The sequence below is a fragment of the Polistes canadensis genome, unplaced genomic scaffold (assembly GCF_001313835.1).
Source record: "Polistes canadensis isolate GaletaPanama2010 unplaced genomic scaffold, ASM131383v1 scaffold_82, whole genome shotgun sequence".
Lineage (NCBI taxonomy): Eukaryota > Metazoa > Arthropoda > Insecta > Hymenoptera > Vespidae > Polistes > Polistes canadensis.
The window spans coordinates 5,564-20,563 of NW_014569629.1; the positions used below are offsets into that span (position 1 = coordinate 5,564).

At 28.2% G+C, this 15,000-nt stretch overlaps 1 protein-coding gene across 10 annotated transcripts in view; it reads right to left on the reverse strand.

The window, feature by feature from the left end:
- Window positions 1-8,839: 8,839 nt before the first annotated feature.
- LOC106786798 (regulating synaptic membrane exocytosis protein 2) overlaps window positions 8,840-15,000 on the reverse strand; it is a 95,844-nt gene continuing 89,683 nt past the window's right edge. For 8 of the 10 annotated variants that reach the window (XM_014748565.1, XM_014748563.1, XM_014748561.1 and 5 more), the window contains 4 exons: window positions 13,305-13,519; window positions 12,677-12,816; window positions 12,313-12,508; window positions 8,840-9,109 (listed from right to left, as the gene is read on the reverse strand). In XM_014748565.1, the coding sequence (XP_014604051.1) occupies window positions 9,021-9,109; window positions 12,313-12,508; window positions 12,677-12,816; window positions 13,305-13,519 (640 nt within the window). In that variant the 3' untranslated portion in view covers window positions 8,840-9,020. Of the gene's footprint in view, window positions 9,110-12,312; window positions 12,509-12,676; window positions 12,817-13,304; window positions 13,520-15,000 lie in introns of those variants that run through there. The other 2 variants (XM_014748566.1, XR_001381695.1) reach the window with 2 other exon arrangements.

The following is a 15,000-nucleotide window of genomic DNA, read 5'->3' on the forward strand; positions in this document are numbered from 1 at the left end:
TTATTAATATTATTATTATTATTATTATAAGTATTATTATTATTAATAATAATAGTTATTATTATTAATTTTTTTTTTTTTTCTTCTTAAATCGTCTTTCTCTCATATTACAAAAAAAGGTATGCGCTTGAAAATATATATATAACATGAAAGGTGAGACACCGATTGAAATGCAACGAGATCATTGAATCACTTTATTGTCACACGCCATGTCTGGCATCGGGGGTATCTTTTTTTATCTGGCATATTATACTAGATACAGTCACTAACGCGTTTTTCATTTTTTTTTTTTTTTTTCAATTTTTTTTTTTTTCGGTTTTCTTTATATTTTTAATCGCTTCGGTGCCATCCCGCCGCGAACTCTCCTCGAGCGACAACAGCGAAATATAGGTTTTTTGTGTGTGTGTGTTTTTTTTCTCTTGTTTTTTAATCATTATTCCTGTCTCTGTCTATGTCGCGTATGTGAATAGTCGCGCGTGTGTAAATATGTGTGTGCGTGTGTGTATTCGTATTTTTTTGCAATTTTTCATTCGTTTGTTCATTTTCCCCTATATTTTTTTCTTTTCGTTTGTCACGTACATGCCACCAAACGTCACACACATTTTCGAGAAGAGATTTATTTATTTAATTTAATTTTATATATATATATCTGTTTTTTTTCTTTTTCGTATTCGGTTTTGTTATTCGTTTTTAGCTTTTTTCGTGCATTTGTTGTGTTGGTTCGTATATCTCTCTATCTCCTTTTCTCTCCACTCCTACTGTATTCATTTACTATGAAATCGCACACACCCACACGACGCGTATTATTTATTCTCGGACCTCGGTTACTACTTCAGACTGTCCTCTCCTGTTTTCTAACATTTTATTTATTTTTTGTTGTTCTTCTTCTTCCTATTATTATTATTATATCGTTTAATATTTTCTTTCGTTTCTGATAAATTTTGTGTTTTATGTTATAAATCGATTGCACTCTCACGCAAACGAGTAGACGACGCTCGAAAGATTCAACCATTTATTCAAATCGTATGCATGTGTGTATTGTATATATATTAACGAATGATTAAATAACAACAATAATACTACGATAAAATAAATCTGAATTAAAAAATGGCAAAAGATGATATTACAAAATAATTGTTTTATTGTAATTGGACCATAAATTTGAACTGGTACGTTAATTTTTAATTATGATTTTGTCATTGTTAATTTTTGTATTCATTATTAAATTAGGATTAAAATTAAATGATAGGATCGATAACATTTTTAATGTAGAATCTCACGAGACGTCGTCAGATCATTTTGTTTCCATTTCTTTCTTGTTCTCATCTTTCGTGTATTCGCCATCGTTATCTTTTCTTTTGTTAACATAAAAGATCGTATTTTTCCTTACAAACTTTCCTCTCTTTTTCTCTCTCTCACTCTCTCTCTCTCTCTCTCTCTTTCTCTATCTCTTCTTACACACACTCTCATTCTCATTCTTTCTTGTTTTTTCTCACATTTATACTCACATTTTCCCAAAACTCTTTCACGCATTCCAAATTTCTTCCTTTTCACACATTTCTAACTAGCTAAAATAATTTTCCATCTTTCGATCGGATCAACAAATTAATTGAAATTAAATATTATTAACATTGCGATTTAATTTTAGTAGCAAAAGCATTCGATCTTTTTGTCAAACAAGAAGTTGCTCAAATTTATATCAATCTCACTTTTTCTTTTATATTTAGAATCGATATTTCTCGCAAATATTCATAAAATCGATTTCAAGATAAAAGTGTTACGGAGATGACAAATATTTGGTTAAAAAAAAAAAGAAAAAATCAACTGGAATAATATCATTTATAATTTTTCGAATTGATTTTGAGAGAAATAATTTTCGATTATATTTTGATAGATTAATTTTGTCTTCTTATCGATCACGATCAATTATTTGAATATTTTTCGATCATTTCATTCCTCACCATTTATCTCTTTCACTCTCTCTCTCTCTCTTTTCTCTTTCTAACATTCATACATATGAAGAAACATTCTTGCACATATACACATACAACGTATCGCGATTAGAAATCTAACTCGGTTCGTTAACAATTCGATTACAATTTTGAACTTTTTTTATTTTTACTCTCAGGCATTTCGTACGCGTTTCCCTTCTTTCTTCGTTTCTTTTTCCATGTTCTTTCTCATTTTTTACTTTTCCCCTTCTCCTTTGCTTTTTGTTTTAATTTTATCATTGTTTAATAGCTTCTCTTTTTTTCTTTTATTTCTTTATTTTGATTTTTCAATTTCCCTTGAAATCTTATAACCCATTTACATTTCAAACATTTCATTTAAACCTTTCTTCCTTTGTTCTTATTTTTTTGTTTTTTTTTTTTGTTAACTTTTCATTTCGTTCTCTCTATTTTTCATATTTTTTCTTTTTTTCACTCGCATATTTTCGCTTACCAACAACTTTTCATTTATTTCCGTCGCTCCTTCGGCTTAAATTAATTACAACAGTTTAATTAAAGTGTAATAATAGGTACAAAGTTGTGAATATCGTTAATTTATTCGTTTTCTTTCAGTTTTGTTTTCTCTCTCTCTTTCTCTCTCTCTCTCTCTTTTTCTTATTCTGTTTTCTTTCTTTTTCTCTGAAGTATCTTTTATTTTCGGTACTTATTTCGATACGTCTTTTAAATCTTTCATAGTCGTCGCATGAAAACATTTTTTACCTCCTTTTTCTCGCAGTTTTATTTGTTTATTTATTTATTATTAAATGTGTATATGTGTAATTATGTATAACGCGTGACTCGCATGATGCTCGTGTTCGATCATTCCGAAGAATTGAACATGCCTATGTACAAATGGGCATGACAAAGAGTATGATAATCGTACGTTTCATTTCATTTTATTATTAATATTATTATTATTATTAGTGTTAGTATTAGCATTAATATTATTCATATTATTATTATTATTATTATATTATTCAAGATTAACTTATCGACTTTTTGTCATTAAATGACTGACTGGACATTTTTTTGTAGACATCGTTTCGCCATTTTCCTTTCATTTAACACCGAAAAGAAACACTTTCTTTTTTCATTTAATAATATTACATAAGATAATTCTCTTAAACGGAAAAAAAAAAAAAATAAATCAATTTTGTGATCGATAAAGAAGTATTTGGAAAATTATATTTAATACACTATCTCTCATTTTTTACTTTAAAATAACTAAAAAAAAATACCACAAACGTTTCCCTTTTTTCTTCTATTATAATTCACCAATCTTTCTTTTTCTTTATTTTGTTTCTATTTGTATATTAATCCAAAGATTTTTATCGAATTTAATAAATGAACGATAGAATTAATGGCAATAATTCAAACAAAATTCATTTCAGTATCCTCGTTGCTTCTCTTCTTGACAATTATTTTGTTGTTGTTGTTGTTATTTCTTTAAGTTCATCATTTTCACACTCTCTTTTTATTTTTTTTTTGTAATATCTTTGTCAATTTCATAAGTAAAAAAGTCTATCTTGTCTATCTTTGCCTCTCTCTTTCTTTTTTTTTTTTCTCTTTGCCGTATACGGTTTCTAAATGTTATTTTTAAGCACGTTTATTTGAATATGATGAAATGCCATTTTTATCATTAAAATACACGCACCTCCTCCCTTCCTCCATCCCACCTTTCCACAATTTCATCCATTTTTAAAATCCTTTTCTTTATCCGTTCAAATATCCTTTACAAGTTCTTTTTTTTTTTTTTGGTTTATTTATTTAAACACCTACGTAATGCACCTTATAGCCGAACGAAGCCGAGCAAAAAATGAACAATAATGACAAGCTTATTTATTCTTCTTAGCGTTTTTCCTTCTATTCCTTTATTTCTTCTTACACTTTACTTTTCTCTTTTCTTATATTACTTCTTTTTTTTTTTTTTTCTTTGTGTGTGTGTAATTTTGTTTATAAATTGTTTATATTACGTATATATCTTTCCCAAAAGCTCACGGCGGCGTAGCAACACTTTCAACGATTTTCCGATACGCGATATTGCAAGCTTACTTTTCACACGTATATCACACATACACACATATATATATATTACACACACATAAACGTACGTACGTATGTACCATTTTACTTACTTTCTTACTTAACATACATACATGCATACATACAAACACATACACACACCGGACGACTTTAGTAGCATTGAAATAAACTAATCAGAAAAGGATTTATTAGTATACTGAATAATCGGATTAATTATTACAAGGACTCTCATTTTTTGTTTTTTTTTTTTTTCAATCGTCTTCTTCTTTTTGTTTTTATTTTATTTCTCTCTCTCTCTCTCTCTGTCTCTTTCTTTCTCAAATATTTTTCCGAATGAAAAAATACGATGAGAAAATGGGGGGGGGGGGAGGATAAAAAAAACAAGAATATTTGCGTTTTATAAAAAAAAAAGAAAAAAAAGTTAGTTCGAACAAATTCGATTCGATTTTATTTTATTATATATTTTTGTATGGAGTTAAATTAAAAAAAAATTGTATATATCATAGAATCTTCCCTCTCTCTCTCTCACTCTCTTTCTTTCTTTTCCTTTCAATGTTCCTATCGAAGTACGTAAATTATTTGTGTTGTGTTGTGTTGTGTTCGTACACGCATACATTTTCGTCATTTTGTTTTAATCCTTTTCCTTCTAGATATTTTTTATCGTTTTTTTTTCCTTTTTCTTCTCATTACTTTTACATTTGAATACGTTAATTATATCTTTCTGAATTTGTTATTTGTATTTTTGTTTGTTGTTCTACTCTCGAGTAGGAAGGAAAATTTGAAGATGAGATATTGCTTAGGGCCCGTTTTAATTGGCCAAGAACAAATAACGCGCGTCAATTATCGAGCGATTATGATTGGGCGAGCGACCGATAAAAAAAGTGTAAACTTAATTATTTTTCTTCGTATAAGAGAGTTCTTATATATTTTATATATATATATATATATTGTAGAGTTTAAATGTAAAGTTAGTTGAATAATTTGTGTTTGTTCGTTTATTGATTTTTTTTTATATGTTTTAATTAGTAAGTAAATAGCGCGTGCGGAATCCGTTGCTTGTTTTTTCTTTTTTTTGTTCATTTTTTTTTTTTTTTTTTTTTTTTAAGTATATCTTCGTTATATTTGTATAATATAATTGTATGTGTTTTTTCTTCTTCTTCTTCTTATTTTTCGTCATCATTTTGTTGTGCAAAAATTGCCGTAAGTAAAACGATTAAGCACGATTAAATAATATTCATTCACGTTCAACAATTTTCTTTCATTCTTAATATTCACCTAATCTTTCTTTCTTTCTTGATTTTTTTTACATTCGCACAATAACACTCTATCTATCTATCTCTCTCTCTCTCTTTCTTTCTTCCTAAATTTTCACCATAACACTCTCTCTCTCTCTCTCTCTCTCTCTCTCTCTTTTCTTTCTTTCTTTCATTTATTCCAATCATTCTTGTTTCTCTTATTAGTGTTCACTATATATAATTAATATTCTCTTGCAAATTAATTTCGTTTCATACTAAAGAAAAAACAAATTATTGACAAAATAAGATAGAGAAAAAAAAATTGGAAAAAAAAAGGCCAAGCCCCGTTGTTGCAATATTATATTATATTATCAGCATGATTATTCGTTCGGTATTTTTTTATATCGACCCTTCATAACGCCTTCGTACACACACATAAACGTAATTAAATATTTTATATATATATATATATATACATGTATGAGATTTGTAATAATATGCGGTGTGGTGCTGCATTTCGTTATTAACGAGAGAACTCGTTTACTTAAAAACTATATATGTTTATTACAATATATTTACACATACATTCACATATTTATATATGTAAATATATGTATATATTAGTATATTGTTGTATTGGTTTTAAATGCACGTTTAAGAGACACACTAACACAATGAATGTCTTACACTGACGAGCCTGAGATATTTAAAAATACATAAATTTTGACGAAATTAGGATCGAACATATAACACGACGAAGTATTAAAAGTCGATTTTTTTTCTCTTTCTCTCATTTTCTCATTTTCTCATCTCATCTCTCTTTCTCTCTCTCTCTCTCTGATACACATGCATACAATATTTCAATCGTTCTCTCATTCTCTTTCTTACGGATTAACATTCATATTCCTCTCTCTCTCTCTCTCTCTCTCTCTTTCTCACACACTCGCGTTTTAACCTTCCTATAATATTTGTCGAAAGTCCCTTAAAGGTTCGGCACACTCTCCTCTTTTCATTACACCATTTACATTTTTTTTTATTTTTTATTTTCTTTTTTAATTAATTTTTCAAGCAAAACAAAATTATCCATGACAAAATTGGTCGCCATAATTGTAACGTTTATAATTAATCGAAAGATTTTATTTATTCCGATTGATTAATTTATTATATTAGTGAAACCTTGAAGGATTACTTATTCATTTCTCTTTTTCTTTCTTCTTTTATTTTTCTACCCTTTTCCTCCTTCTCTCTCTCTCTCTCTCTCTCTTTCTTACAATTAATTTATCAGAGAAATTTATTTTTCCATAGGAAAGATTTTGTTTTTACAAAAAAAAAATCAAGCTCGACGAGAAGTTCGCGTTGACACGGCACAAATAAAAGAGCGTTCACTTCTTCATTTCTCACTCTCACTCTCTCTCTCTCTTTTCCTTTTTATCTTTATATTTTTCTTAATACCAAAAGCAACAATTCTAACACTCACTCTGTTTTCTGCCACCCCGAAAGCTCTTTTAAAAGTCATTTTTCGTACGACAAATATACAACAATTTTACGATCGCATCGTTTCGCAAAGAAAAAAAAAAAAAAAAAAAGAAAAAATTGATCGAACCCTAAATTCTATAATTTTCATCACGCGTGTAAGAATATAATTAAAAATCGAGCATGATCATTGTGTATATATGTATACGTGAATACGATTAGAATAAAATTGATTGTATTGCGTAAACGAGAGAGATGACCTATTTAAATAATTATCTTCAAAAGTTACACAAGATCACATTTTATAATCTTACACTTCAACTCTTTTCGTAATCTATTTAATTGAATTTAATTATAATAATAAATTATCTCGACATATATATATATATATATATATATATATATACATATATATTTATATTCAACAAATTAAAGATAGAACAAATGATACATTTGATTAACTCAAATGCACTCGTTCGTTTTATAATCTAAATGAAATAACTGCGATCGAAAAATAAGTGATTTAGTCGATATCAAAAAACCTGGAAGCCGAAGGGGGTGTTCTTTTAGGGCGGAGGGGGTTGGGGTGGCTCGAAAAAAGAAGATTTATGAAAAAGAAAGGAGACAAACGGTACAATCATCGATAGCGAAGGCAACGATATTATTACATTCAAAAACTTGCGTGCACGCGGTATCGCAAATGTATGTATGTAGTTTTTTTTATGTAAGTATGTATTTTATATATGTATATATATAAATATATATATATATATATACGTATATATGTATATTAAATAATTACAATATTTACAACAAATGACAATCGCTTGTTTTTTAATGTTCTTGTTGCAGTTGTGTTGTTGTTGTTGTTGTTGTTGCTGTTGATGTTGCTGTTATTTATTGTTGTTGGTTGTTAAAACGATGCCGGTTAGTTGACATAAAAATCCGTGATAACAACAACAACAACAACAACAACAACAACAAAAATTATTATTATTATTATTATTATTATATGTTTTCATTTTTGTCTCTTTTTTATATTTTGTTTTTTGTGTTTTTTTTTCTTGTTCCGTATCTTTCATCCCTTCTGTTTATTTATTTTTTTTTAAATAGTCCATTGGTACTGCGAATCGTTCGTCGGGAAAAAAAAGATCGTTCACTCTTGCCTCTCCTTTGGTTTTATTTATTTATTTGTTTATTTATGGTTTATTTTTTCTGTTTGTTTTTGTTATTTTTTTTCTTTACGGTAGCTTGAAAGTGTCTCTAGATAATATGTATATGTATATGCATGTATGTACGTATGTATGTATATTTATATATATATATATATTTAATTTGTAATTTTTTATTTAAAAACCCTCACGCACAAACGCACGCACGTACGCACGCACGGCGTCGTTCAAAGATTATATACAAATGTGTGTAACTTTGGAGAATGTCTTGTTTATTCTTTAATGTTAATCTTCTTTTATCACCTTCGTCACCTTCTTCGTATTCTTCTTCTTCTTCTTATTCTTCTTCTTCTATTTCTTCTTCACTTCCGCGGCTTATATATTAGATTTTTTTTTCTTGTTGCACAAAAACATACGTGGTATTTTTGAATATTTATACGTGTGTGTATATGTATATATGTATACGTATGCATGTATGTATATGTCTATAATATATATATATATATATATATATATATAATATGTATATCATGACTCGCGAACGATTCGCGATGATCTCGTCTCTTTCAAATCGTATCGTGTGTTTTATTTTTTTTATATTATATTATATTTTATTTTATTTTATTTTATATTAATTTACTTTATTTTACTGTACTTTACTTTACTTTACTTTAATTTACTTTACTTTACTTTATTTTATTTTATATTTAATTCAAAGAGTTCCGTTCGTTATTTTTAACCGTTTTAATTTAATAATATATTTATCTCTTCTTCGTGTTTCTCCTTCTTCCTCTAATTTGTTCTGGATTCTGTTGGTTAATTGTTCGTTTTTTTTTTTTTCTTCTTTTATTTGTTTTCGTTACAATCTTCGTCGTTTTATTTATTAATTTATTTTGTTTGTTTGCGTTGAATGTGTGAGTTTTTTTCTTTCTTTTTTTTTCCTGTTCAATCACACGACGAAAAATGTTGTGTCCGTTTTTCTCAACTTCGAGGGTAGGTAAGCACAATATTTCGTCCCTCGTGCTCGAAGATTTGTATTCTTCGGTTTCCACCAATGAAACTTCTTCTTCTTTTTCTGCTTCTTCTTCTTCTTCTGGATCACATTTTCATCATCGTTCATCGACGTCCAAAAAACGTGCCGATCTCTTTTCCTCCGTTTCACGTTCACTCGAAACTTCATCGATTCGCAGTGATTTCACTGAAAGTACAGGCACGAGAACGTGTTCATTAATTAATCATAATTCGTGAGTTTTTAATAACATTTTTTTTTTTATGGAGAAGCATCGAAAGATCGTATTTATTTAATTCATTTTTCTTTTATATAATATAATATTATTATTTTATTAATATATATTTGTGGTATATATCTTATTTTCAAACACTATCAATGATATATAAATGTTCTAAACAAATATTTCTATATAACGTTTGACCATATTGTTTTAAATTAAGACTTTTTATGCATATTAGGACTATTTATATTTATATTATATTGTAAATATATTTATCAAATATAATTTGATTGTTTTCATTATATTATACAAATAATGTCTGAAGTTTTTTTTTCAGACAAATAATAATGTATTCTATGAAATAATATACCTAAGTATATTTTCAAATATATTATAAATAAATTGTCATAATTATAAATGAATAAAAAGAAATAGTTTTCCTTTTTTTCTTTTTCTCGTACGATTGTTCGAAACTTCGATATGATCGTTCAATATGAATTGGATAAAAAAAAAGATATATAATAAGGAGACATTCAATATTCTGTTTGACACATCTAAAAAAAAGGACTTCCGAATACGTCTCAATGACTTACCTCTCAAACCATTTATCTACATAAAACAGGTTTTCTATCAAACGTCTAAAGGATGAACGAGAACGTTATACGAACTGATCAACGAATTTTTTCAGAAGCTTTTCATCTTCTTCTTTTTTTTTTTTATCTCTTTTATCTATCCATTTATTTGATTTTTTGAGTTTTGAGTTTTTCTCTTCTTGTTAGATAAAAAAAAAAAAAAAAGAAAGCAAAAATCTCTCTGAGAAAAATCATTTACGAGTAATCAATGTCCAACGTTCGATGATGAATTTTTGTTTGTTAAATACAGGGCATATATATATATATATGTGTTTGTTCGTGTATGATGGGTTTATGTACAATGAAAAGTTCTTTTACGAGCAGGTATAAAATGGATGCCATGAAATAAATAAATAAATAAATAAAAACAAATACATATATAATATAAAAGGAAGAAGAAGAAGAAGAAGAAGAAGAAGAAGAAGAAATAACATGGAATTGAAAAAAAGAAAGTTCGATCGTTAATTAGACAAACTTGTGTTCGAGATATTTCTCGTGGGAATGCTATAATCACAGTGGAGAAACTTTCAAAATTCTTGCTTGGTATTAAAAAATGATTTCGGTAAAAAAGATAAAAAATAACGAAAAGAAAAATATAAACAGACAAAGAGAGATAGTAAAAAGGGGAGAAAAAATGGTTTCTATAGAAAAATTCAGATTAAAATATAGAGAGAAATAGAGAGAAAAAGAGAGAGAGAAAGAGAGAGAGAAAAAGAGAGAGAGAGAGAGAGAGAGAAAGAGAAAAGAAAAAAATTGTTTCCAAGAACAAACGATAATGAAAAGTGTCGATTTTACGCGGGTACTCTTTTCGTAACAATAAGAAGAATCAAATGAAAAAAGACAAATTAAAAAAAAAAAATATATATATGTATAATAAACAATTGAACTTCGATATATCGGAATTATTTTATTGTTTAATTTAGAGAATGAAATTTGTATATTTCGAAAAAATAATGATTTACTTTCTAATTGTGCAAAACGATTATTTAGCGCGTGTTAGAAAAATAATGAACCACACGAATTTTTGGAATGAAGTTAATTTGAAAAAAAAAAAAAAAAAAAAATTGTTGGTAACAAAAGATACAAAAAAAAATTTTATCTTTTTTGTTTGTTATGTTAATTGTAAATTGTGGGTACCCACGTGAAATCATTGAACTAACTACGAAGTTATTCCTTGATCTTTGGGTGCATACCTAAAACTATCTGCCGCAATCCGGTATGGGGGAACATGGCTGCTACTGTACTTCTATAACTAGTCTACATAAAGACTAGCTTTATGTCTCGTCTGATATGGCGTACATGATATGCGGATGCTCTATAGTGGTGTTTTCTAGAAAGATACAGCCTTACGCGCAAAGATCTTCCCCCCCCCTTCCCAAAAAAACTAATCCCCATATACCTTTCCTTTCACCATTTTTTCTATGATCTATCATCGTACCAACGGATTAATCTCCCAATCAGAATTTCACCTATACGAACTTTTCATTTAAATCCATTCGTTCGTACGTTCGTTTGTTCGTTTGTTCGTTTATACTAAACTAATTAACAATTATTAACTTTTTACGAATTAAATTAAATAAAAAATATCTTGACACTTCATTTCATTTCATTTCATTTCATGAAAGAAAAAACATTATCGTTCTATTGATAAAAAATATTTCATTCGAATTCGTTATATTATCCGTTTTGTTATGTTTTAAACGAAATTCGAGAAAACATTTGTATTAATAACAACGATTATAAAACATCTAGCATGGTTATTATTAATAATAATATCTAACGATAATAAAAAATAATAATAATAATCATCGATCTATGGTAACTAGAGTGAGACTTTATTCGCGACAAAATATGATGTTCCTACCGTTTCCGATCGGATGTGACTTTTATTTTTTATTTTTGGTTTTAATGTACCAAAAAAGGACCGGATAAACTCGCCCCCTTTTTTTGTTTTTATTACGAAGCTTATTACAAGCACATATTTTAATAAATACACAACGATAATTCTCCGGAGATCTCTTTGTAGGATTTTTCTTATTTTCTTTTCTTTTTTCTTTTTTTTTTTCTATTTTTTTTCTTTTTTTTTCCTTTTCTTCTTTTCATGAATAAACATCTAGTTCGCGTAAAATTACAACGAGACGAAAGTTAAAGCTTTTTTCTTCGTACAAATCTATCATTTACTTGTATATATAATTACAGAAAGAAAGATTTAATTCTTTTCTTTTCTTTTTTTTTCTTTCTTTCTTTTTGTTTTTTTTTTTTTTTTAATTAAAATTTTCCTTTACCCTCTGTCCTCGTTCGATTTCGTTCGTCCTTTTTTTTTTCTCATCCCCTTTTGGATATATTTTCTTACGATTTTTAATAATTATCATTTTTGTCATCTTGTCGCTCATTTTGTTCTTAAACTAATTCCGTTTTGTTTAAAAAGCGTGCGAAAAGTAAAATGTCTGTTATATATACGTAAACAGTTCGACTATATAAAGCGTAACTAAAAAAATTCGACCTTCTAATCGACAAACATCATTCTTAGATCTTACAGGATTCTAAGGACGTGGCTGAGGAGCGACGTGATAAAGCAAGGGTTGAAGGCCCACTGACCAGCAATGTGGCGTCAAACAGTTTGTACCATCCAAACACCATCTGATTCAGGTTCAGATCGTCCAATACGATCTGTGCGAGGCCCATGAACACTTTCTTCCCTTCGAAACGGCCATAATCACCCCAAACTGTAATCTACGAGTATAAGAAATATATTCAATTAGATAGAAAAAGAAAAGGAAAAAGAAAAAAATGTTTATTTAAAATAAATCGTATACGTGTGTTAATTTGGTATACGGTAGTTCTATTTTAAATGGATTTTATATATTTTTTTTGGTTTTTCTTATAAGGTTTACTACTCACTTGCAATATACAGCCCCGGTAATTTTCTCTAAATGCCAAAGATTCTTGGTAAAAAGGATCTAACGTTCTTCGTGCCGTCGAGGTCTTCGCTTTTTCTATACATTTCTTCCCATTCATCAGATAAACCTTTACGTAAGAAGCTGCAAAATTATATGATTGTTATTACAATAAAGCCTTAAATCTATGAATAATAATAATAAAAAAATTTAAGAATAATAAATAAATCAAAGTAATAATTACAAAAAATAATGATTTTCCGAACAATTTCGAATCGATAATAATAACAAACTTAGACGAATAAAATTATTACTACAAAATTAATCGTAAGAAAAAACTTGATTACGAAAGAACAAAAAATTTCGATAATTTTTGAAGAAAATAAAAATAAAAAAATAACTTAAATGATTAACATAATTCTACGTGTACTACGTGATGATATAATATTTATATTTTAATGCGTCAAAACGTTAAATAACTCGAATGAAAAATTGAGAATTAAAAATTCTAATGAAACTGATTTGAGAACGTGCACATATATGTGCATACGTTAATGACTCGTTGAAGAAAAAAATAATATGATATGTAGAACACAAATCCAAATAAATAATAAGATATTAAAATGACTAACCTGGAATGGCTTTGCTTCCAATTTTCGATTTAAGATCTTTGGCACGAATTATCTCAACTTCGAGATAACCTTTGGTATTGCTAAGAGATAGTTGTATGGCACCAAGATGACCAGCACCTAACGCTTGTCTTCCAACTACTTGTGCAGGCCCAAGATCCTCGATGAAGTCTCTCAGCTGCCCGGTCTCCGATGCCAATCGCAGACTGGGTGACCAGCTGCGGTTTCCAAACAAACATTTTTACTAAACAATCCTACCGATCTCTCCCGAATCTTCGTTGTTAACTTCGTAGGTTTTTCTTTTCTTTTCTTTTCTTTTTTTTTCTTTCAATTAAACAAAATTACAAAAAAAAAAATAAAATCTTCATTCAAAAACAAAGAATAATAATCAAATTAATATTTGGGGGGGTATGGGGCGGGGGTTAGGTAGGAGCTGAGTGGTTCGGGGAAAGCTGGAAAAGAATTCAAATTATCGGAGGATTTAATTTTCGTGGGAATAATTTTTTTTCCTTTTTTTTTACTTTTCTACGATCTCTTTCTTCGCTTCTTTTTGTTGTTGTTGTTGTTATGTATTACATTTTGAATAGAGTAATAATTCTAAAGTTGTTGTTCGATGAGTGAGAAAGTTCGATCGAAGAGAAAGATCGTTTGAAATTAATTGAATTAAAATTTCAACGTTGGATAAATTCAATTTGATTATTTATCTAACATCGAAACGGTGAGTGGAAAAGGGGGGAAACGTGAGAAACGAACGTAAAGCTTATCTTGCGGTGGGAGCGAGGGACGATTATATTTTTATTATTGTTTTTTCTTATTCTTTTTTTTTGTTTTTTTTTTTGTTTTCATCATATTATTATTTTTCCTAAGCCTTCGACGAAAGTGCGTTCATTTTCTTTTAATCTAATCTTTTTTTCGTGAGAAAAGAAAGACAGAGAGAGAGAGAGAGAGAGAGAGAGAGAAAGAGAGAGATAGAGAAAGAGAGAGAAAGAGAGAGAAAGATAGATAGAAAATGAGATAGAAAGAGATAGAACAAATAGAAAAAAAAGAGAGAGAGAGATAGAGAGAGGAGAACATCTCACGTGGTCAATAATTCACGCTGAAAGTGTTAATGGTTTTGTTTTTTTTTTTTTTTTTAGTGTAAATATATAATGATTAAATATTTATTTAAAAATAGAGAAAGAGAGAGAGAGAGAGAGAAAGATAAGAGTAATTTATTTGCTTATACAGAGAGAACAAACGAGTTAGATAGAAAATCAAAAAGACATACTCCAGGCTATCAAACTCATGCAATTCATTTAACAGCTGTATGCGTGTGTAAGTAACGTGTGTCTCGTGTTATTTGTTTAAAATTAGCGATTAAAACTACGATCGATACGGACGGATTAAATAATTTATTCCAAAAAAAATTTTTTTTTTGTAGATTTATATTAATTTTAAATTTTTGTTTATTTAACAATGCTGTACCGATCGCAGTATATATATGTTGTTCTAAATAAATTTCTAATTTTCAACCACTGGGGAGAAACATGCTAACGCTAGAATTAAATATTACACAAATCATTCGATTTAAAGTGTATATATTATAAAAATTCTATAATACGTATGATTAAAAAATCAAATTGAAAACTGACTTACGGTCGTTACTCGAAGATCCTGCTAAGGCCAAATTTAAATGCACACTCTATGAATAATATTAGTT